The sequence below is a fragment of the Salmo salar genome, chromosome ssa04 (assembly GCF_905237065.1).
Source record: "Salmo salar chromosome ssa04, Ssal_v3.1, whole genome shotgun sequence".
In the NCBI taxonomy this organism is placed as follows: Eukaryota; Metazoa; Chordata; class Actinopteri; order Salmoniformes; family Salmonidae; genus Salmo; species Salmo salar.
In genome coordinates this window covers 44121627-44146725 of record NC_059445.1, presented here as the reverse complement: position 1 = coordinate 44146725, position 25099 = coordinate 44121627, and the positions used below count along the sequence as shown (strand labels likewise).

General features: G+C 43.0%; 1 protein-coding gene across 2 annotated transcripts in view; it reads left to right on the top strand.

Moving 5' to 3' along the window:
- Window positions 1–8185: 8185 nt before the first annotated feature.
- The window catches only part of LOC106603207 (neuroligin-2), a 57432-nt gene continuing 40518 nt past the window's right edge, over window positions 8186–25099 (top strand). The window contains exons 1-2 of one of the 2 annotated variants that reach the window (XM_014196560.2): window positions 8186–8837; window positions 18556–18609. In XM_014196560.2, coding sequence (XP_014052035.1) covers window positions 8342–8837; window positions 18556–18609 — 550 coding nt within the window. In that variant the 5' untranslated portion in view covers window positions 8186–8341. The remainder of the gene's footprint in view (window positions 8838–18555; window positions 18610–25099) is intronic. The other variant, XM_014196561.2, reaches the window with a different exon arrangement.

The window sequence follows — 25099 nt, the reverse complement described above, 5'->3', positions numbered from 1 at the left end:
GAGTCTAAGATCATCTGTTCCTGCTGTATAAAGAGCTGCTGGGGTCTTATTGAAGCACTTCTTATTGACAACTCATGGGTGTGTAATGCATCACGCTGTCTCCAGCAGACCCATGCTATGGATTGCTATGGAGTCCATGCTCTGACTGCCAGCAGCTCATACAACATCATCACTGCTCTCCATGCTGCTGCGTACCTGCACTTTATCAAATGGATCCTTTTGTCCTGCTTACTGATTGATCAAGAGGGATGACCACACTTATTTTGATCAGTACTTCTACTCTTAACAGTGGATGAGAATGACAGACAAAGTGGCAAAACCACAAAGCGTCCCTTCCTGTAATTATTTTTCAGAACATTTGATCATTAAGGTCATAAACCCTTGAGAGATTGGAGAACATGATTCCCCTGGTGGGGTTTTAAGAGACTTGACAGGGTTGTTAGTAACATTGCTTACAAACCAAGTGGTGTTTTTGCCAGGGTACATTTTGTCTTACATTTTTTTGGAGAAAATGGTGGTGGATCCATTTTCATAAAATCAATAATATTATGCGTATGGCTGGGGGGGTTGCTGCTAGTAATGCCCTCCAGGTGTGTTGCCCGTATTAATGATAGCGCACAATATGCAGTGGTAGGCCATCACTGTACTGTCATCTGCTAGCATAACTACCTTCGCTCCTCTTCTCCTGCTCTCTAATCTGTGGGAGTGAAAACCAGGTGGAAATGTGGTGTTTATGAAGGTTTGGTCGATGCAGCCATAGCTATGTCTCCCTATTGTTGTTTAGTGTGTCATATTCCTTTCATTTCCTTCTCTTTGTTTTGTCTTATTTTTCGGGGGTGGGGGTGTGGGGTCAAAAAAACAAATGCATATTTATGAAATCTAATTTCAGCCCACTTGCCAAGTGCGATATGCAGCAGGCCCTAATTATATCTGATAAATATGCATGACTAACGACATTTGAGGATCTCCAATAATCAGAGCAAAGAGATCTCATTAAAACACGAGGGTGACTCATATCTGGATGCAGTCATAAGGTATATACACCCTGAGAAACCATTACAGTCTAGCATTACATCAACACAAATACCACAACATCATAATGTTGAGAAACAGATCAACACAAATCCTTAGTCATCAAGTATAGGAATTCCAATCGTCCACAATCACATCTCAAAAACCAATGGGCTGAAACTTAAAGGTAGAAATCATGCTTTATCTTAATCTCTGTCCTATTACCCTCATATACAATGTGACACAGGAAGTTGTGCTCTGGCTTTTACACCTGCCAAACTGGGATCATAATCATCATTGTCGTACTTCATTGTTTTAATGGTCCATATTTAAAACAGGACGGGTAGTTGTTGGCTGGCAAACCGATGGCATATCGGTCAGAAGAGGAATCTCATCTGGGTGTAAATCTCTGGGTGTAAATCTCTGTGAGATAGGTTGGCACCTGACTCCTTCCTCTGCCTCTCCACTTGGCGGTCTGAGATACCAACCTAGGAACGTCTTTTCAAATCACATATTCTCACTCCATTACGACCCACACAATGTTTTACCTTTTAAAGAACAGATACAGAGTGTCATATATCTCACTTTTTCCATTTATCTCCCGTTATGAAATGTACAATTTCACACCATTGCTCTATCTATTTTCTTCTTTTTTTTATTACATAGATTCAAATAATGTGTGAATCTTAAAATTACAGACATTTAGAGTAAGAGTGACACTTTTATTCCAGCTTTAATATTGCATAAAGATTGTGGCTTCTATCAATGTAATTGTCTGCATCATTTCCAATCCCCCATATATGTTTTTGGGAAATATACAGTACCAGTCAAAAGTCTGGACCCGCATGCTCATTCGAGGGTTTTTCTTTATTGTTACTATTTTTTACATTGTAGAATAATAGTGAAGGCATCAAAACTTTGAAATAACACATATGGAATCATGTAGTAACCAAAAAAGTGTTAAACAAATCAAAAATATATTTTAGAATTGAGATTCTTCAAAGTAGCCACCCTTTGCTTTGATGACAGCTTTGCACAATCTTGGCATTCTCTCAACCAGCTTCATGAGGTAGTCAGCTGGAATGTATTTCAATTAACAGGTGTGCCTTGTTAAAAGTTAATTTGTGGAATTTCTTTCCTTATTAATGTGTTTGAGCCAATCAGTGGTGTTGTGACAAGGGAGGGGTGGTATACAGAAGATAGCCCTATTTGGTAAAAGACCAAGTCCATATGGCAAGAACAGCTGAAATAAGCAAAGAGAAATGACAGTCCATCATTACTTTAAGACATGAAGGTCAGTCAATCAGCAACATTTCAAGAACTTTTAAAGTTTCTTCAAGTGCAGTCGCAAAAACCATCAAGCGCTATGATGAAACTGGCCCTCATGAAGACCACCAGCAGGAAAGGAAGACCCAGAGTTACCTTTGCAGCAGAGGATAAGTTCATTAGAGTTAACTGCACCTCAGAAATTGCAGCCCAAATTCAGGTAACAGACACAGTTCAGTCCAGGTGACAGACACATCTCAACATCAACTGTTCAGAGGAGACTTCGTGAATCAGGCCTTCATAGTCAAATTGCTGCAAAGAAACCACTACTAAGAACACCAATAAGAAGAAGAGACTTTCTTGGGCCAAGAAGCACGAGCAATGGACATTAGACCGGTGGAAATCTGTCCTTTGGGCTGATGAGTCCAAATTTGAGATTTTTGGTTGCAAACGCTGTGTCTTTGTGAGACGCAGAGTAGGTGAACGGATAGTCTCCGCATGTGTGGTTCCCACCATGAAGCATGGAGGAGGAGGTGTGATGGTGTGGGGGTGCTTTGCTTGTGACACTGTCTGTGATTTATTTAGAATTCAAGGCACACTTAACCAGCAAGGCTACCACAGCATTCTACAGCGATATGCCAACCCATCTGGTTTGCGCTTAGTGGAACTATCATTTGTTTTTCAACAGGACAATGACCCAAAACACACCTCCAGGCTGTGTTAGGGCTATTTGACCAAGAAGGATAGTGATTGAGTGCTGCCTCCACAATCCCCCTACTTCAACCCAACTGAGATGGTTTGGGATGAGTTGGACCGCGGAGTGAAGGAAAAGCAGCCAACAAGTGCTCAGCATATGTGGGAACTCCTTAAAGACTGTTGAAAAAGCATTTCTCATGAAGCTGGTTGAGAGAATGCCAAGAGTGTGCAAAGCCGTCATCGAGGAAAAGGGTGGCTACTTTGAAGAATTTCAAATATAAAATATATTTTGTTTAACACTTTTTGGTGGTTATGATTCCATATGTGTTATGTAGTAGTTTTGATGTCTTCATTATTATTCTACAATGTAGAAAATTGTAAAAAAAAAATAAAAAAAAACAACAACCTTGGAATGAGTAGGTGTGTCCAAACTTTTGACTGGTACTGTATATATTTTAAATATATATAAATTCACTAGGCTATTGATATATAGTACCAAAACAAATGATCTAATGATTCTGTCTCTTCACAGCAAAATCTGCAGAGCTAGGATGGTTGTAGCCGCCATATACAGTGCATTCGGAAACTATTCAGACCCCTTGACTTTTTTCACATTTTGTTACGTTACAGCCTTATTCTAAAATGGATTAAATAAATACATTCCTCATGAATCTACACACAATACCCCCTAATGACAAAATGAAAATCTGTTCTTTAGAAATGTTGCAAATGTATAATAAAAAATAAAAAAATTAAAACACATACTTTATTTACATAAGTATTCAGACCCTTTGCTCTGAGACTTGAAATTGAGCTCAGGTGTATCCTGTTTCCATTGATCATCCTTGATGTTTCTACAACTTCATTAGAGTCCACCTGTGGTAAATTCAATTGATTGGACATGCTTTGGAAAGGCACACACCTGTATATATGTCTAAGGTCCCACAATTGACAGTGCTTGTCAGAGCAAAAACCAAGCAATGAGGTCGAAGAAATTGTCCGTAGAGCTCTGAGACAGGATTGTGTCAAGACACAGATCTAGGGAACGGTAACAAAACATTTCTGCAGCATTGAAGGTCCCCAAGAACAAAGTGGCCTCCATCATTCTTAAATGGAAGAAGTTTGGAACCACCAAGACTCTTCCTAGAGCTGGCCGCCCATCCAAACTGAGCAATCGGGGGAGAAGGGCCTTGGTCAGGGAGGTGACCAAGAACCTGATGGTCGCTCTAACAAGGCTCTTGAGTTCCTCTGTGGAGATGGGAGAACCTTTCAGAGGGACAACCATCGCTGCAGCACTCCACCAATCAGGCCTTTATGGTAGAGTGGCCAGACGGAAGCCACTTTTAGTAAAAGGCACATGACAGCCCACCTAATGGACTCTGACCATGAGAAACAAGATTCCCTGGTCTGATAAAAACCAAGATTGAACTCTTTGGCCTGAATGCCAAGCATCACATCTGGAGGAAACTTGGCACCATCCTTATGGTGAAGCATGGCGGTGGCAGCATCATGCAGTGGGAATGTTTTTCAACGGCAGGAACTGGCAGACAAGTCAGGATCGAGGGAAAGATGAAGGGAGCAAAGTACAGAGATATCCATGATGAAAACCTGCTCCAGAGCGCTCAGGATCTCAGACTGGAGAGAAGGTTCACCTTCCAACAGGACAACGACCCTAAGCCCACAGCCAAGACAACGCGGGACAAGCCTCTGAATGTCATTGTGTGGCCCAGCCAGAGCCCAGAACCCGATCTAAGAGAGACCTGAAAATACCTGTGCAGCAATGCTCCACATCCAACCTAACAGAGCTTGATGATCTGCTGAGAAGAATGGGAGAAACTCCCCAAATACAGGTGTGCCAAGCTTCATACCCAAGAAGTGCCACACCCAAGAAGACTCAAGTCTGTAATCGCTGCCAAAGATGCTTCAACAAATTTCTAAGTAAACGGTCTGAATACTTATGTAAATGTGATATTTCAGTTTTGTTTTTTAATACATTTGCGAAAATGTCAAAAAAACTGTTTTTACTTTGTCATTATGGGTAATTGAGTGTAGATTGATGAGGGGGGAAACTATTTAATACATTTTAGAATAAGGCTATAATGTAACAAAATATGGAAAAAGTCAAGGGGTCTGAATACTTTCCGAATATACCGTATATAACAGTCTATTGGGTGCAAGGATATTGTATAATTTAAATTGAAAAAGGTTGTTTTATGTAACAGTTCATAAACCATGTGCCATGGAATCGGTACATCGAAAATCTCTTACCAACTATTTTGCAACCTGTATTTCTCAGGTGTTAATGTTTTGGTCCTTAAATGAAACTGGTTTACTTTTTTATTAATCACAACTTTCTTTAACCAATTTTGGTCTTTAACTTCTCTAGGGCCAGTGGGACGATTTCGTCCCACCTACGTAACAGCCAGTGAAATCCCGTGGCGCGTTATTCAAATACCTTAGAAATGCTATTACTTCAATTTCTCAAACATATGACTATTTTACACCATTTTAAAGACAAGTCTCTCGTTAATCTAACCACACTGTCCGATTTCAAAAAGGCTTTACAACGAAAGCAAAACATTAGATTATGTCAGCAGAGTACCCAGCCAGAAATAATCAGACACCCATTTTTCAAGCAAGCATATAATGTCACAAAAACCCAGAAGACAGCTAAATGCTGCACTAACCTTTGATGATCTTCATCAGATGACAACCCTAGGACATTATGTTATACAATACATGCATGTTTTGTTCAATCAAGTTCATATTTATATCAAAAACCAGCTTTTTACATTAGCATGTGACGTTCAGAACTAGCATACCCCCCGCAAACTTCCGGTGAATTTACAAAAAATTTAAACCTTCACAAAAAGCATAACAATTATTTTAAGAATTATAGATACAGAACTCCTCTATGCACTCGATATGTCCGATTTTAAAATAGCTTTTCGGTGAAAGCACATTTTGCAATATTCTAAGTAGATAGCCCGGCATCACAGGGCTAGCTATTTAGACACCCAGCAAGTTTAGCCTTCACCAAACTCCGATTTACTATTAGAAAAGTTTGATTACCTTTGGTGTTCTTCGTCAGAATGCACTCCCAGGACTTCTACTTCAATAACAAATGTTGGTTTGGTCCCAAATAATCCATAGTTATATCCAAACAGCGGCATTTTGTTTGTGCGTTCAAGACACTATCCAAAAGCGTAAAGAAGGGTGACGAGCACGGCGCATTTCGTGACAAAACATTTCTAAATATTCCATTACCGTACTTCGAAGCATGTCAACCGCTGTTTAAAATCAATTTTTATGCCATTTTTCTCGTAAAAAAGCGATAATATTCCGACCGGGAATCTGCGTTTAGGTAAAAAGACGAAAGAAAATAAAGCACGGGGTCAACTCGTGCACGCGCCTAAGCCGATTGTCCTCTGATCGGCCACTTGCCAAAAGCGATAATGTGTTTCAGCCTGGGGCTGCCTCGATATCATTCAGCTTTTTCCCAGGCTCTGAGAGCCTATGGGAGCCGTAGGAAGTGTCACGTTACAGCAAAGATCCTCAGTCTTCAATAAACAGAGACAAGAAGAACAAGATCTTGTCAGAGAGGGCACTTCCTGTAAGGAATCTTCTCAGGTTTTTGCCTGCCATATGAGTTCTGTTATACTCACAGACACCATTCAAACAGTTTTAGAAACTTTAGGGTGTTTTCTATCCAAAGCCAATAATTATATGCATATTCTAGTTACTGGGCAGGAGTAGTAACCAGATTAAATCGGGTACGTTTTTTTATCCGGCCGTGTCAATACTGCCCCCTACCCCCAACAGGTTAATGCAGGGCCGACAGACAAGTTCCTTCTCTGGCTTCCATTTGCCTCTTCCATTTTTGCGGTAATGCTGCAATCAGTTGGTTGTAATTTTGGATAGAGAAGACGTTTCCATATTGTTGTTAACTGCATGTGTGACAACTCCACCAGTCCTATTTATGATATTTCTTACAAAGATTATACCGTTTTTAAAAACATTTCTCAACAAATATATATTTTTAAGCAATTAGTATATTTGAGTTTAGACATAATTTTTGTTGTAATATTTGTTCTGTCTTTTCTGGTAGATTAAACTGAAATTGCAACCAGCTTTCTATGGCTTGTTTTAAAAATCGTGATATTTTGGAAACACTATATCCCTGGCTCAGTTGAATGTGTAGGCTACAGCATAGCCAATAACATCCATTCAGTATAGCTGTGTCATTTCCATGACATTTACAGACAGCCTAGCCTGCCGGTCTTAAAATGGAGTCAGATGCTTGTTAATGAATTGTTGTCTTTACAGGCAGCTAGCTGGCTCCTTTCTCCTTTCCCTCAACCTGATAGGGCTCACATCCTCGTCTTGTCATAGCGTGTTGTAGCATCATATGCCATCACTGTAGCGTGTTAGTCTGTCATCAGGTGGAGTGGCTGCAGCAGGGGAGGTGAGGGGCGGTGTGGAGGTGGGGTGGGAGGTATTCAGCAGACAGCGCTAGCCACATAAAGCCTTTATCACGCCTAAACGGCTCCATCTCCCAAAGCCAGGGCCAGATTAGCGCCGCCCATTCGAGTGGAACCATGAGAAGGCAGGAACCAACTAAACAAAGCTGTGAGGGGGAAGCCAACATAGATGCACCGGAGGGGGGGAGAGAGGGTGTCACGCTTTTTTTAGTCTTCCTGATTGATGTGTCAATGGGCTTTTATTGCTGTTGTGTTCTCTGAGGAGTCAAGTCGATTACATGGAGAGCGTTTTACACTTCAAAGTACCGTAGCATGGATGGATATACAGTATCCAAGAATTGAACATGGGAACATGTCTTAGTTATGGTAGCTCAAGTGCACAATGTACATGATGTAATGCAAATCTTACGTGCATATGTAACTGATGTAGGACTACCAAAAACGGCTATAGTTAATGACTCTCGATGTGTGTGCGTGTGTCTCTCCAAACACAGACCCACTAATGAAACATGACCTCTGACCCTTGTGTGTACCCAGGTGTGGCGTGTTGGCCGTGGGAGCTGTCAGTCTGCAGCTGGCCTATCAGGAGCTCCCAAGAGAATGGACCAGAGCAGACAGTCTAGCTGAGGATGCCCCCCGTCCCTCCCCCTCTCTACACCTGCTCTCTCACTTCTCACACCATGCTAGGAAGACACACTCTGCACCTCTGCTTTTGACCAACCCCCCCCCCCCCCCCCACTCCCCTACCCCTCCCAATACCTTATTTCTCCCAGTATCTCCAATAACCTACTAATTTTAGGTTATTTGGAGGTCCTTTCTATACCCATATCTGCCCACGAGTGATCTCCTGGTCATAATTTGTTTTTCTGGCTAGAAGACTGGAGGACATGTCCTTCTTCTCGGAGAGTGGTCCCAGACGGCAGGGTTCCGGTGGGACGCGGCGCTCCAGCCCCTGCAGGATGTCTGACCCGTGTCTGGTGTGTCTCCTGAGCCTGGCCCTCTGCCTGACCCTGTCTTCCTGCCAGCGGGCCGACCTCAGCGGGAAACACCCCATGGTCACCACGGGCTATGGCAAGCTGCGCGGCGTCAGGAAGGAGCTCAACAACGAGATCCTGGGGCCCGTGGAGCAGTACCTGGGTGTGCCCTATGCCACCCCGCCCATCGGCGAGCGTCGCTTCCAGCCCCCTGAGGCACCAGGTTCCTGGCAGGAGATCCGCAACGCCACCCAGTTTGCCCCTGTGTGCCCGCAGAACGTACACGGGGTGCTGCCTGAGATCATGCTGCCGGTGTGGTTCACCGACAACCTGGATGCTGCAGCAGGCTACGTTCAGAACCAGAGTGAGGACTGTCTGTACCTCAATGTCTACGTGCCCACTGAGGATGGTGAGTACACCTCCTGTTCCATCTATCAGGCCAGAGGACACTTCCAGGCAGGCAGGCTCAGGCTAGGACAGACTGTCTAGGGCTTCTACTGTTGGGGATGAAGAGATCTCCTCAGTTTTGGTCAGATAGAACAGGATGTGAATTAACTAACTGGTGTGGAGTAGGTTAGGTTCATTTAAGGTTAGGAGTAAGCTACCACATTTACACCTCTGAGGTATCACTACTAACCTTGTGTTTGTTTCGTCTCCGGTTGAGAAGCAGGTCCTTCTTGGCTATCTCACTCCAGAGTAAGACGGTAGTGTGAAAATGACCAGGATGCATTACATGTGTCATCCTCCTCAGCCTTTTTTATGTCACAGTGCAACTGTTATTTGGTCCCAGCAAGAGGGAACGCTATAGAAGCATCTTTATGGAGTGGTATCATTTGGATCATTCTTTCAGGAGATTGTAATCAGAGACACAAGGGCTCTTAAACTGAGCCAATAGACACCCATGAGATTACCAAAGAATAGCAGCACTTACACTCATGTCAGCCTCGATTACTGTTTAGTCTGTTCTTTAGGCAGGGTTTCCTTGATATGCATACTGTTCCCTAGTCCTGTCAGAGCAAGGGATTTTTAGCTTCAGTGTATAGTAGAGCTGGAAATTGCCTAGGACCTCACAATAGGATATTTTATTTATTTTAACGGGGTGTCATGCTGAGACCAAGGTCTCTTTCCCAAATGAGCCCTTTTATATTCATCAATACACATCAAACAATGTCTCAGTCAATATACACTATATTTTCACGATACTTAGGTGCCAATACGATCTTTATTGGGATTTTCTCGATTCTATATGTATTGTGATGTTCCAAACATATTTCTCACTATATGTCTGCTGCAGAGAGACGAGAGAGAGCGTGAGAAAAGGAGTGTTGATCAACCACAAAAGTGCTCAAATCATGTTGGCTCACTATTTAAAAAGAAGATGGATAACAAGCTATAGGATGAAAAATACTGGAGTCTTGGCACAGGTACAGCCGACTAGAGCTAGCTAACGCTACCTAGCAACAACAAAAACAACAACCTTGGAGTCAAAGTATCGATATAATATCCTCCAAAATGATACATAACTGTGAAACCCCCATCACTAGTGTATAGTGATGCTTCATGCTTTATTGAAGTATAGGCTCGGTCAAAAGGCCAGTGTTTGTTAGCTATTCTACTCCCTCAAAAGGCCAGTGTTTGTTAGCTATGCTACTCCCTCAAAAGGCCCGTGTTTGTTAGCTATGCAACTCCCTCAAAAGGCCAGTGTTTGTTAGCTATGCTACTCCCTCAAAAGGCCAGTGTTTGTTAGCTATGCTACTCCCTCAAAAGGCCAGTGTTTGTTAGCTATGCTACTCCCTCAAAAGGCCAGTGTTTGTTAGCTATGCTACTCCCTCAAAAGGCCAGTGTTTGTTAACTATGCTTCTCCCTCAAAAGGCCAGTGTTTGTTAGCTATGCTACTCCCTCAAATTTGTTGAGTAAGTATATTTACCCATGGCTTGAGGATTGAGACATTTCAATGACAAAATTGACTAAATAACATAAACTTAAAATAAACATTCATTCTTGGCGAGGGACAACAGTAAATCTAGACCACAGTATAGAGAGGGAAAAACATGTCCCTCTAATGAAGCAAATAGATGAATTGTATGTTTACACCAGATCATCTTTATTGTCTGACCCAACTGGGCTGTGTTTGTCTCCCCGCTGTGTGCTGGGAAAACAATATTTTGCACATACTTGTGAGACTTCTAGGTTTAGCATTTACATATACGGGATTTGTATCTCCATTTTAGGCTGCCCAGTGGGCTTGCTTGTATCAAGGGCATTCGGTTCTGAGAATTTCAGCTGTGCTCCTGAAATCCTTTGTGTACTGAATCTCATTGGAGTTGAGCATTAGCTATAATCAGATTTTAGGCAGTGTTACCAGTCCGCTTGGGGTTAAGCCATTTATAGCACTCATATTGAATTATTTTCAAGACCAGCACACCAATACACATACACACACACACACACACACACACACACACACACACTCCGAAGGTAAATTCCTTTCCTGAAGAAAATAATGTAGGTATGACATGTTAATAGGCTAGGCGGGACGAATTCGTCCCACCTACGTAACAGCCACTGCTATCCTGTGGCGCGATTTTCAAAACCTTAAAAATCCTATTACTTCAATTTCTCAAACATATGACTATTTTACAGCCATTTAAAGACAAGACTCTCGTTAATCTAACCACACTGTCCGATTTCAAAAAGGCTTTACAACGAAAGCAAAACATTAGATTATGTCAGCAGAGTACCAAGCCAGAAATAATCAGACACCCATTTTTCAAGCCAGCATATAATGTCACCAAAACCCAGAAAACAGCTAAATGCAGCACTCACCTTTGATGATCTTCATCAGATGACAACCCTAGGACATTATGTTATACAATACATGCATGTTTTGTTCAATCAAGTTCATATTTATATCAAAAACCAGCTTTTTACATTAGCATGTGACGTTCAGAACTAGCATACTTCCGGGGAATTCGCTAACATTTTACTAAATTACTCACGATAAACGTTCACAAAAAGCATAACAATTATTTTAAGAATTATAGATACAGACCTCCTCTATGCACTTGATATGTCCGATTTTAAAATAGCTTTTGGTGAAAGCACATTTTGCAATATTCTAAGTACATAGCCCAGGCATCACGGGCTCGCTATTTAGACACCCGGCAAGTTTAGCACTCACCATAATCATATTTACTATTATAAAAGTTTCATTACCTTTTGTTGTCTTCGTCAGAATACACACCCAGGACTGCTACTTCAATAACAAATGTTGGTTTGGTCCAAAATAATCCATCGTTATATCCGAATAGCGGCGTTTTGTTCGTGCGTTCCAGACACTATCCGAAATAGTAAAGAAGTGTCGCGCGCATGGCGCAATTCGTGACAATAAAATTCTAAGTATTCCATTACCGTACTTCGAAGCATGTCAACCGCTGTTTAAAATCAATTTTTACGACATTTTTCTCGTAGAAAAGCGATAATATTCCGACAGGGAATCTCCTTTTCGGCAAACAGAGGAAAAAATCCCAAAGGCGGGGGCGGTCGGGGTCACGCGCATAAGCCAGTGTCCCTTGATCGGCCACTTGAGAAAGGCGATAATGTGTTTCAGCCTGGGGCTGGAATGACGACATTCTGTTTTTTCCCGGGCTCTGAGCGCCTATGGACGACGTGGGAAGTGTCACGTTAGAGCAGAGATCCTTAGTAAATGATAGAGATGGAAAAGAAGTTCAACAAATGGTCAGACAGGCCACTTCCTGTAAAGGAATCTCTCAGGTTTTGACCTGCCATTTGAGTTCTGTTATACTCACAGACACCATTCAAACAGTTTTAGAAAATTTAGGGTGTTTTCTATCCATATGTAATAAGTATATGCATATTCTAGTTACTGGGTAGGAGTGGTAACCAGATTAAATCGGGTATGTTTTTTATCCAGCCGTGTCAATACTGCCCCCTAGCCCTAACAGGTTAACCTGTTAGGTTAACATGCTCAGCTCAGTAACCAGTAAGCACAGTGAACCTATGATCAGGTTGAGAGACTTCATATGCTACAGATGATAGCTCATCTCCTTGGTTGTCATGGAGGTCAACCTCTATACATTAGCTTGTCATAATTGGTTGACCCAAAGCATCACTGCAATAGAGGGCCTGAGAATCCTAGCCTCATTGGTTCCCACTATCTGCCACGAACCAATAATTTCAATAAGAAGTGCTTGCCTCAGCAGATCAGCCTGCTTCCATCTGCATCAAGCAGTGTTCTGACAGGGGTCTGCTGATCTCTGATTATATTCAATGTGACAGAAATCTACTGCTGAAGATTGACGTAATAACTTAAAGGCACAATCTGTAAGATTTCCTGCTGTTTCATGTTTTTTAAATTTGTATTATTTATATACCGTAGCATAGCCCAAGTCAGAGTTGAGGCTGCTGTTGGGTTGAAGTACAGACTCTGGATTGTGGCTTTAAGGAGAGGGATAAAAAGTATTTTGCTATTTTTCTTTTGACAGGTTCTGCCCCCTTGTAGTTGATTAGTTATCCAAGCATTGATTTATTTTCACTTAATAAAAGCATAATGGAACATAACAGTGTAACTTCAATATTCTCTTCAATCGGGACCAATTAAACACATTTGGAAAGGGAAGGATTTTTTTTCAAAGATTGTTCTGTGTTCAGTAAAGCTAATTAGCAGGTAGTTTTTAACATAAGCCACACACACACACACACACACACACACACACACACATATATACACACACATAGTACTGACTCACAAAACTCACTCCACACAGAATTGCAGTATGTCGATCCCCCTGGACTATGGATATGAAGTACTGTTACACTGACCTTACAATAGAGACCCTTTTTAAGGACCTAAGTAAATGTCCAGGCTCTATAGTGTTACTGTAGTAACATACTGGGCTTTGCTTCACCCCATGATATGTCAAAACCCAGCTCACACAGTATACTAGAAGTAATGGCCTTAGGCTGCAGTCTACATTTAGCCGACATGCATATTTCACTGTGTATGAGGCGTTGTAACAGAGAGTTAGAGCGTTGCAATCCCATTGTGATGTCTACTCAGCAGCAATACACTGAGAAGGATGTGACATCACAATCCACCAGGCCACGTCTTGGCAGCGTTCCAAATTAATTTCCGTTTTAATCCGATCAATATGTTCCACAGCCAAACAAAAAGATGGTATGTGCTCAAGAGTCATTTCAAGCTTCAGAGTATAATACACATGTAGACTGGTAGGATGATGATGATTGGTGGGGGAGGGGAAACTGATATGAATGTATAAATAAATGAATAAATAACAATTGACACTGCAGAAGAACTACCGTGTGAATTGCCTCTGATGCAAGAACAAACCTCAAACAAATTATTCTATTTTTGCTATCGCAGCAGCCCTTGATCTGGTGAAAATTGGATCAGGATTGTTCTTCGGGGGAAATGAGACATCGTTGTGTACTGTATTGTAGCAGTCGCACCTCTGCTAGCTCCTGCCTAGTGCACAACTCCACAGCTAATTAGCCCAGAAACTGAAGGTTTATCTAATTCCATGTACACAAAAGAGGGATGCCTTTGAAAGTGAGCTTTGGGCTGGGATGGGAAACGAGGGGCACCAGAAACACTGCTGGATTCTAGCTCGGCCTGGCCAACAGACATTTTTCATCCTGTTGATTAATTGCGTTTAATCATTTTGTTAAGTGAGGCAGCACCTTGAACACTAAATAGTGTATGAATAGAGTAGTTAGTTATGTTGTAAATCTTTTCTAAATACTGTCTAAGTACTGGAGAGAAGGGGAGATTACTGTAATTGGGAAGCTTGCGATTGGCTTGTGATTGGCTGAAATCATATTCTATGTCAAGTTGCTATGGGTTATGCTGCTTGGGAGGAAAACAGAGTGTGTGTGATTTGGTTCTTCCCAAGGGTACAGGACTGCCTGTCTGTGAGTGAAAGTGTGTTTTTTACATGTGGCTTGTGTTCTTGTCATATTCTGTCACATATTGTTAGGGGTCACTGCTCACACAGGCCTGTCGCTGTCCTCATCTATTACTTCCTGTGTGTGAAACAATTGAGTGTTCTTGAAAGTCAAAATATCAATGTTCCATGTTCATACAGCAGATATAGTTCATACAGTATTGACATATTTTGATTTGCTTCGGGTATATGGATTATTACAGTTTCCACACATCACATTTCAATATCCCACACGCCCAAGGCCTGTTTAGTGCACCACTCTATGCATCCCCTTTATTGACTGTCCCTCTAATGAACCCTCATCTGCTACCTGAATCTGAGGCCTCAGAATGACCCAACACTCACAGACCACAGAGGAAACCACACATCACACCCTTTTGCCCAGTTTTAAGAGTAGTACCGTGGAAGGAGGAGATGCTCAGACAGAACCCCCTCTGCTCTCAGCCTCTGAACTCCTCCCCCCCTCTCTCTTTGTATCCCCCCTCCCTCGTCCTCTCTATGCGGGCTGTGGTAGAGGAGGTCACAGGCTCTGAATGCAAATCAGTTCCATGTCCTTCCCCAGCAGGCCGCTATGTAGCCCGCTGCGCCCTCAGCTCCAATGAAATTTGAATAGCTTTTTAGAATAATGAAAACAAAGCTGAGCTAATGTCAGAGACAAACACACACAGGGGCTCTGTTTAGTCCAGCTGAGCCTGGGTTCCTCACGTGGAGAATCCCCTGTACTGTACGAGCCGTCAGCCTGCTCGGCGAGAGCACTGTGTCATTGCATTCCTATTTCCTCCCGACGGTCGGATCGGCCGTTTTACCGTCCATATCTCAGCAGGCGGGGACACAGAGCTAGGGATGGATGGAGGGAGGGGTATGGGAAAGGCACTGTGAACACTGTGAGCCGCTGGAGAAGCACGGTGGGGGCATGACGCTGTGTCTCACACCTCGTCAAGCACACAGCACAGTACGGTCATGACACACTGGGGAAATGGAGAAGGACAGCAGACGGCAGCTTGTGTTCAGGCCGCTCCACGCTCACTCAACCGTGGAGAAACAGTGTTGACTGGGAGGAGGGGGACAGGAGCTGAACTAAATGATCATCTGTGAACCACTGGATTTCACTGAACGCCAGTCCATTACATCATGTGTTAGTCAGTCTGCTGCCCAGCTCCTAATTGGAGCATATGTAAGGGCTGAAATAGATACTCTGTTCTTCTGTTGACCCAGCTACATTTCAACTGCACATATATTCAAATCAAGCTTGTTAAAATTCTTTAGACGTGTTTTTTTTTCCTTCGGTGTGGTTGATTATTATGCGTAAGATGAGTTTGTTTATTTTCTCACTCTTTTGGTTGCATGACTGATCCTGGCTGCATCTTCCTGCCAATTTCACTTTATAAATGGTGTTAGAATCAGGGGCCAAACTGCAGAAGAATTCTCCAAGGTAAAATAATCGTAATGAAAATGTATTTGTGCCCTTATTGACCTGTCTAGAAACCGAAGGGAAGGCTTTCACATCTAGTAACACTGTTCTTGCTCAGTAGTATGCAGACAAACGAGGTGTCTACCGTTCTTTACCAAACTTGTTGTGCCGCCATCCTTTTCCTGGAAATGTAACAATGAGTTCATTGGAGTGAGAGTGATGGCGGAGAGATGAGGAAAGTGGCAATGAGGTTATCCCTTAAAATGAGGCATGTACCGTATGTAAATACTGCAGTATGGTATACGTGTTTATGACGTATGTCCGTTGGAGTATTTGTGACTGTTTCAAGGGTGGATGTGTGTATTAAAGTGTTCTTGGCTATTCTCAGACATCTTGTTCAGTGTCAAGCCATTGAAGCAGGCGTATAGGTGCTGTAACTATTTCCTACTCTAAGTGGCTGGCTGTCCACATGGACCTGACAACTCCATAGAACTGTCTCTGTCAATTAGCTGTGAGAGGAGGCCCCAGCTACAGCCCCATGCAGCACCACTGCACATGCTGACATCGTCGCTGAACACAAAGACAAACCTGTTTGTTTCTCTCCCCACAGAGCCATGTCTCTGTTAGGGAACAACGCTATCATACCTGCTTGTCGCATCCCAAAATGCACTGCAGAAGATGTCCCAAAGTGCGCTCCAGCACATTACATTTTCTCCTCCAAACACAAAAAAAACCCTCCTTTGACAGCACAACAGATTCCAACAAAACACATCCAACAATCATCTCGGATTGAGCCTCCTCTCCCATCAGAGACAGAATTGGGCTTCCAGGAAGCATTACGCCCATGCAAAGTCTTTAACTGAAGTCTGCCACTCTATTTCAAAGGGAGACGGGTTCCATTTCAGCAGAGCTGCTCTCTGTATGCAGCTTAAGCTTTTTAATGGGTATTAGAGCAGGTATGAAATCACTGTGCTCTCCATTAAGCAGTTAGGTGTGGTATTAAAGTGCTGCTGGGAAAGTGCTGACTGGGCAGGGGCTAATCTTCCTTCCCCTCCATTACCAGGCTGTCTACCTGTCGTCCCTCACCCCCACCCCCTTACTGGAACTGCCCTTACACCAGGGGGACTGGCGGCGGAAGGGAATCAGGTCAACATTGATCACTCCCCTTGTAAAAAAGCACTTGCATATGAGGATTGAGGAAGCACTATAGTAATGACGAGAGAGAGCAGAGAGCGAGCGAGAAAGCAGTGCTGGTGCTCCGGGTGTGTCCCTGTTCCAGCAGCCATTCATCCAGCAGTGCAGAGTGTTGGCCATGCGTTTTGCCAATAGATCTGTCTTTGCGGCACAGCGTGACAGAGGCTGTTGTTAGCACCTTATGAGGGAGCCATCATAAGACAATGGGAGAGATGTAGTTAGCACACTGTGAGACTGATAAAGCTGCTGGCTCACCAACAGAGAGTACATTGTGTCTGTTAGACGAGAGAGTGTATCGCCAACACACAGGGAGAGAGGACCCACTGGACACAGACGTCTATTCAACACATATTCCACGTTGGTGCGACGTAATTTCATTGAAATGATTCAACCATTGTGTGCCTAGTAAGGAGTGTGTTAGCATCATAAAGGGAGAGTGTGTTGTTAGCATAGCTAGCATGCCAGATGGCACTATGTTATTAGCACACTGTGTGTGTGTGTGTGTGTGTGTGTGTGTGTGTGTGTGTGTGTGTGTGTGTGTGTGTGTGTGTGTGTGTGTGTGTGTGTGTGTGTGTGTGTGTGTGTGTGTGTGTGTGTGTGTGTGTGTGTGTGTGTGTGTGTGTGTGTGTGGACAGGCTAGCGTGCTAAATGCTAACAGTGATTGAGAGGGATGATAAAAGCTGTGCAGTGATTGGGCTGGCCATGTAGCGCTCCGCTGACAGATGGAGACAATAAACAAATGAACAGGATCCATATTGGCCAGGCTTACAGAGAGCGGCGTTATTGTCTTTCCCCTATGGAGCGTTTAACTACCGTCACCATTAAACCGGAATGTGGACCTCTGTGACCTTGGCGTAGGGGAGCCCTGTCAGAAGTCCTCACATGGCTGCGTAAATACTGAACCACCACTCCCTGGCCGGCTTCTTGTATGGTTACACTGGAGGAGGGAGAGACACTCATCATGTGCATTAACATCGCTGGAGTGTGCGTGTGTGTCCCTGGTCATCCCCTCCAGTGTAGTTGTGTATAGTGGCAGACCAGTCCCCATGGACGTGGTGTAGAGGGCCCAGATACCCTGTAGCCTGAGGGCTGCAGCGCTGGGCTAAGGGGCTAAGTGGGCACATGCTTCATGATGGGTTGGCATTCCCCTGTCTGCCTTCTGACGGCAAAGAATGATGGCTTGATTCTCTTCATTGATTTTCCTCTACAAAGCACTAACGTGTAGGGAATAAATGGGAAGAGAAAAACAATGAGATGTTCTCTGGGGTCGTTGACCAGGCAGCTCTTGGCTAGGTACTGTGCAGGGAAACAGGCTAGTTGTCTCCACAGGACAAGCTGTATCTGTAATGCTCTCTTATTTTTAGCTTTCGGTTGTTTCGGAGACTTTTGATAATGAGATAGAGGTTGCTCTTCCTGCTTTGTCATTTTTCTCCTCTTGTTTTCTTGTTCACTTTTTAGTTTTTGCTTTTTCAGCAAAGTGTAAAATCTTTTTGAATTTTCTCTTTTCTCTTTTTTCCCTCCTTTTTTCTGAACCTTAGGTCCGCTCACAAAAAAACACGATGAGTCTACAATGAACAAACCGAGAGATGAAGGTATTTTTGTTGCATGTTTTACCCTTTTGTTGTATTTTTCAGACTTTTGGAGGGGATAGTTGAATTGAATAACAAACTGATATTATTAGTTTGTGCCTAGGTGTAATCACATCATTTTTCTCTGTAATTGTAATCGTCTCACAGTAATATAATACGTCTAATAATATACACAATTATATATTATTTTATACCATATACTTAACTAGCTACACTAGTTAATGGTGTGAAGTAGACTGATATAGACTCTCTCTCACACTCACTCTCTGTCTCTCTCACACACACAAACACACACACACACCTCAATTGTTCCACACACCCTTGCCACAGAGCAGTTTTCTCCTTTTTTGCTATATGGTTAATCAACCAATAAACAGAATTTGATTTGCGTAGAACTTTTTACAAAGTCGTGCTGTTTTGACTGTATTCTGTCTTGCGCCAGTGAATATTTAACCTTGTGTAATATTCTTTACCTTCGTCATTTGGATTGGGTCATTCGATTGATCCACTTTACCATTTCTTTATTAAGTTATATGTTGGGGAATAGGTGAGGACTTTTACAGTAAAAGCAGTATAGTTTGGGTGGGTGGTGGTGGGGGGGGCTTGTAGGCTGTCATTTGAATGGATTCCAAGCAGTGGAGCTTGCTAACTGACATGCATTACACATGCAAATAACCAGGTAATCAGTTGTTGAAACTAGCCAGGAAAAGATGCATTGACTTCATGTAATCAAGAGGTTTGAAAGATCAGACTGTTACCATAGTGTTTGTGTGTGTGCGTGCATCTTTGTGTGTGCATCCGATCAGGTGTTTGTGTGTCTGATTTCTATATATGTGTGTATGTGTGTGTGTGTGTGTGTGATGATGTGGGCGTGCATGTGTTAGTGTGTATGCTGTTTACGTGTTAAGTTGTCCCATTCTGCCGTCTCTAATTGCTATGGTTTAAAAGGAGACAGAGCTTGCTAATCCATTTGGAGAGGGAGAGAGGGAGAATATTTTAGGGGCTGTTTTGAAGCAGGCAGGACAGTGAGGGCATTGTTGGCCCTGTAGGCCTGGGATTCAGGCTGAGTGAGACTGCTCCTGTCCTCTCCCCATCTGGACACAGGCTCATCCCCAACTGTCACTGCAAGGTTAGAGAGGAAAATGATACACACGTTCTCACATTCGATTGCACTCTTATCATGCACTAACACATGCACTCTTATCATGCACTAACGCATGCACGCTTATCATGCACTAACGCATGCACGCTTATCATGCACTAACGCATGCACGCTTATCATGCACTAACACATGCACTCTTATCATGCACTAACACATGCACGCTTATCATGCACTAACACATGCACGCTTATCATGCACTAACACATGCACGCTTATCATGCACTAACACATGCACTCTTATCATGCACTAACACATGCACTCTTATCATGCGTGAAACACACACATATGACCTCCAAGCACTCTCACATACACATGAATCCAGACACTCAATCACGCTCCATCACTTTTTTTCACACACACATCCTACACCAACACACACTCCATCACATACAAACATGGGCAGCAAAACCCACACAAACATAGGCAAGTGTAAAGTCTTGACAAACCCCTGGTCTTCTTGCTCCTAAGGATGAACCAGTCTGACTGGGTCAGTCCAGACCCCTGCTGCCATGTTGGCTCCGGTGCTGAAGCTTAGTAACACCTCCATGAGAATGAATGAATGATATATATTGTACAAAGGGGTGTACAGCTACATATATATGATGTACAGTTCCTTCAGAAAGTATTCACACCCCTTTACTTTTTCTACATTTTGTTGTCAATGCCTGAATTTAAAATTGATTAAATTGAGATTTTGTGTCACTGGTCTACACACAATAACCCATAATGTCAGTGGAATTTTGTTTGTAGAAAATGTTTGAAATTAATAAAAAGTTCCCTCAGTCGAGCAGTGAATTTCAAGCACAGATTCAACCACAAAGACCAGGGTTTTTTCAATGCCTTGCAAAGAAGGGCACCGATTGGTTGATGTGTAAAGAAAGAGAAAAAAAAGACGCTAAATATCCCTTTGAGCACGGCAAAGTTATTAATTATCACTACAGAGATACAGGCGTCCTTCCTAACTCAGTTGCCGGAGAGGAAGGAAACTGCTCAGGGATTTCACCATGAGGCCAATGGTGATTTTAAAACAGTTAGTTAGAGTTTAATTGTGGTGATATGAGAACTGAGGATGGATCAGTTACTCCACAATTCTAACCTAAATGACAGAGTGAAAAGAAGGAAGCCTGCACAGAATCAAAATATTCAATACGTGCATCATGTTTGCAACAAGCCACTAAAGTAGTACTGCAAAAATTGTGGCAAAGAAATCAACTGAATACAAAGCGTTGTTGGGGGCAAATCCAACACATCACTGAGTACCACTCTTCATATTTTCAAGCATGGTGGTGGCTGCATCATGTTATGGGTATGCTTATTATTGGCAAAGGCTAGGGAGTTTTTTTAATAAATTTTTTTGGAATACAGCTAAGCACAGGCTAAATCCTAGAGGAAAACCTGGTTCAGTTTTCTTTCCTACAGACACTGGGAGACAAATTCTCATTTTGGCAAGACTATAACCTGAAACACAAGGCCAAATATACACTGGAGTTGCTTACCAAGACGACATTGAATGTTCCTAAGTGACCTAGTTACAGTTTTGACTTCAATCGGCTTGAAAATCTATGGCACTGTAAATATTATATACATGTGCATATTACATGCATGACACATACGTGTGGCAGTGTCTAAAAGCTGTTTCTATGACTGGGTATGATAATAACATTGTTAATAGTTTAATGAAATGCTGTCTGACAAAATGTGAGTCAATCACTTAGGGAGATGTCTCTCTGAGGAGACAAGTACACCTGGAGACTGCTCCATGTGGCTCAATGACACATTTACTCACCATGAACAGACATACTGCAACATGTACATCATCATGTTAGACACGTACGCACATACATGCAATCAAACTCAAACGCACATGTACAGTGTATTCGGAAAGTATTCAGACACCTTGACTTTTTCCACATTTTGTTACGTTACAGCCTTATTCTAAAATGTATTAAATTGTTTGTTTTCTCGTCGTCAATCTACACACAATACCCCATAATGACAAAGCAAAAACATATTTTTTTTTTACATTTACATAAGGATTCAGTCCTTTGTTGAAGCACCTTTGACAGTGATTATAGCTTTGAGTCTTCTTGGGTATGACGCTACAAGCTTGGCACACCTGTATTTAGGGAGTTTCTTCCATTCTTCTCTGCAGATCCTCTCAAGCTCCTTCAGGTTGGATGGGGAGCGTTGCTGCAAAGCTATTTTCAGGTCTCTCCAGAGATGTTTGATCGGGTTCAAGTCCAGGCTCTGGCTGAGCCACTAAAGGACATTCAGAGACTTGTCCCGAAGCCACTCCTGCATTGTCTTGGCTGTGGGCTTAGAGTTGTTGTCCTGTTGGAAGGTGAACCTTTGCACCAGTCATCAGACCAAATAATGTTGTTTCTCATGGTATGAGAGTCCTTTAGGTGCCTTTTGGCCATCTCCAAGCAGGCTGTGATATTCCTTTTACTGAGGAGTGGCTTCCGTCTGGCCACTCTACCATAAAGGCCTGATTGGTGGAGTGCTGCAGAGATGGTTGTCCTTTTGGAAGGTTCTCCCATCTCCACAGAGGAACTCTGGAGCTCTGTCAGAGTGACCATCAGGTTCTTGGTCACCTCCCTGACCAAGGCCCTTCTCCCCCAATTGCTCAGTTTGGCCAGGCGTCCAGCACTAGGAAGAGTCTTGGTGTTTCTAAACTTTTTCCATTTAAGAATGATGGAGGCCACTGTGTTCTTGGGGAACTTTTAATGCTGCAAAAAAATTGGGGTACCCTTCCCCAGATATTTACATCGACATAATCCTGTCTCGAATCTCTACGGACTATTCCTTCAACCTCATATAGACCGGTGTGTGCCTTTCCAAATCATGTCCAATCAATTGAATTTATCACAGTTGGACTCATCTCAAAACATCTCAAGGATGATCAATGAAGACAGGATGCACCTGCACCTATTTCTGTTTTTTATTCTTAAGAAATTTGCTGAAATTTCTAAAAACCTTTTTCGCTTTGTCATTATGGGGTATTGTGTGTAGATTGATGAGGAAAATAATTTATTTAACCCATTTTAGAATGAGGCTGTAACGTAACAACATGTGGAAGAAGTCAAGGGATCTGAATACTTTCAGAATGCACTGTATATACACTGAGTGCACAAAACATTAAGAACACCTTCCTAATATTGAGTTGTACCCCCCTTTTACCCTCAGAACAGACTCAATTCGTCTGGGCATGGACTCTACAAGGTGTCAAAAGCGTTCCACAGGGATGCTGGTCCATGTTGACTCCAATGCTTCCCACAGTTGTCAAGTTTGGCTGGATGTCTTTTGGGTGGTGGATCATTCTTGATACACGGGAAACTGTTGAGCATGAAAAACCCAGCAGTGTTGCAGTTCTTGACACACTCAAACCGGTGCGCCTGGCACCTACTACCATACCCCGTTTAAAAGCACTTAAATCGTTTGTCTTGCCCGTTCACCCTCTGAATGGCACACATACACAATCCATGTTGCGATTGTCTCAAGGAAAATCCTTCTTTAACCTGTCTCCTCCCCTTCATCTACACTGATTTGAATTGGGTTTAACAAGTGACATCAATAAGGGATCATAGCTTTCCCCTGGATTCACCTGGTCAGTCTATGTCATGGAAAGAGCAGGTCCTAATGTTTTGTACAGTCAGTGTACTTTAATTTAGCTCTTATTCACACAGAGATAATTGAATGCTTTATGTGGGTATACAATGAGATATATTGTCTTGCATCCTTTGGAGGTCGCACAAACACACAACAGTCATACAACGACAGTCTCAGAGACAAAGGGCTCGGTTCAATCCTGGTCGCAGAAGTTCAGCGCTGTAGGGCGAATGTCATTTAAAGGCAATGTGCGCCTAGACGGTGTTCACAGTAAACTATACTTTACATTTCAATCGCGCTATGGTGCTGAACTTCCGTGAAACGGGAAACGTATTTCCTGCTCCAGGTATTCCAAGTGTCCTAGCTCTGCTCTTGATGAGCGCCAGTCCAGTGCTACGTGTCCCTCTCTGTCTGTCTGTGTGTGTGTCATTTGTCATGTGCTTGTGGAGTGTGACTGCCTGGTGACAGAGAGGAGAGCTGATCCATTAGCCAGGCATCACACCCAGGGCTCTGCTGGCCTGGTAATGCTGGGATAATTGAACTTGTTTACATCTCCTCTGGGAAATCACCAGAGGCTCACAACACACTGGAGAGAGGGGGAAAAGGAATGGAGGGTGGGAGAGTGTGTGTGTGTGTGTGTGTGTGAACTCCTCCATTGCTGAGTGTGTGCATATGCAATGTTGGTTGCATAAGTGTGAATGTCGGAGAGATGGGAAAAGAGTGTGTGTGTGTCAGGGCTTTAATGTATTGTGTGTGAATGTTCATGTCTCTCGAGTGCACTGTATGTTCTATAAAAGGTGACTGCATGTGTGTGTATTGATAAATTGTACATTGTTGCAGTGGTGTGTGTGAGTGATGCGTTCTGGTGCATGTGTAACCTGAGATTCAGGTTGTGATGCAGGCGGGTGTGCAAATACGTGAGTAGAATTTGTTACCACGGCAACAGGCTCCGAGTGAGTCAATGCAATGGAATGGCTGGTGCGGTTCTATTAGAGAGAGAGGAGGCAGTTTCCATAGCGACTCAGCATCGCAGCTGCCTGCCTGTGTCTCTGTGTGTCTCTGTGTGTCAGTGTGCGCGCGTTTGTGCATTTTCCTACATGCATCTCTGTGTCCGTGAAGAGACCTTGTCATGTAGAACTTTGTAACGGTTTGTTTAATCTCATCCCATCCCACCATTTTCTTGTGACATTACTCTTTCTCCTTCTCTTGCTCACTCCCTCTCTCTCTGTCTCTGTTCAGGGGCCATGTATCTTTCTTTCTATCTCTCCTCTTCTCTCTCTTTTCTTTCTCTCGCTCTCCTTCCTGTCTCTTTCCCCATCATTCTCTAAGTTACAGTATGTATTTTCTCATCTTTCTCTCTCTTGCTCTCTATTTTCCCATCTTTCTCCCTCTGTCTCTTTCCCATCTCCTTCCAGAAAGTCATCAGGGTAAACAGATGTTGTGGCTGTTATTTAATGTTTCCACTTGGTCTGGCTCTCATATGAATTATCCACAGGGCAGACGCTAGGCTAACTGGGAACCACTGGCAGCTCTGCCTTATTAAAGACACGCAGACCGTACCACAGTACCTCACCGAGAGGGGGGACCCTGAAAAACCCAGATCGTACCATTATACTGCAGTAGGAGAGACAGTGGCAGACTGTACCATAACTCACCAGAGGGGACAGTGAGAGTTACAGACTGTACCTGTACCATAATACCACAGAGAGAGGGGATGCAG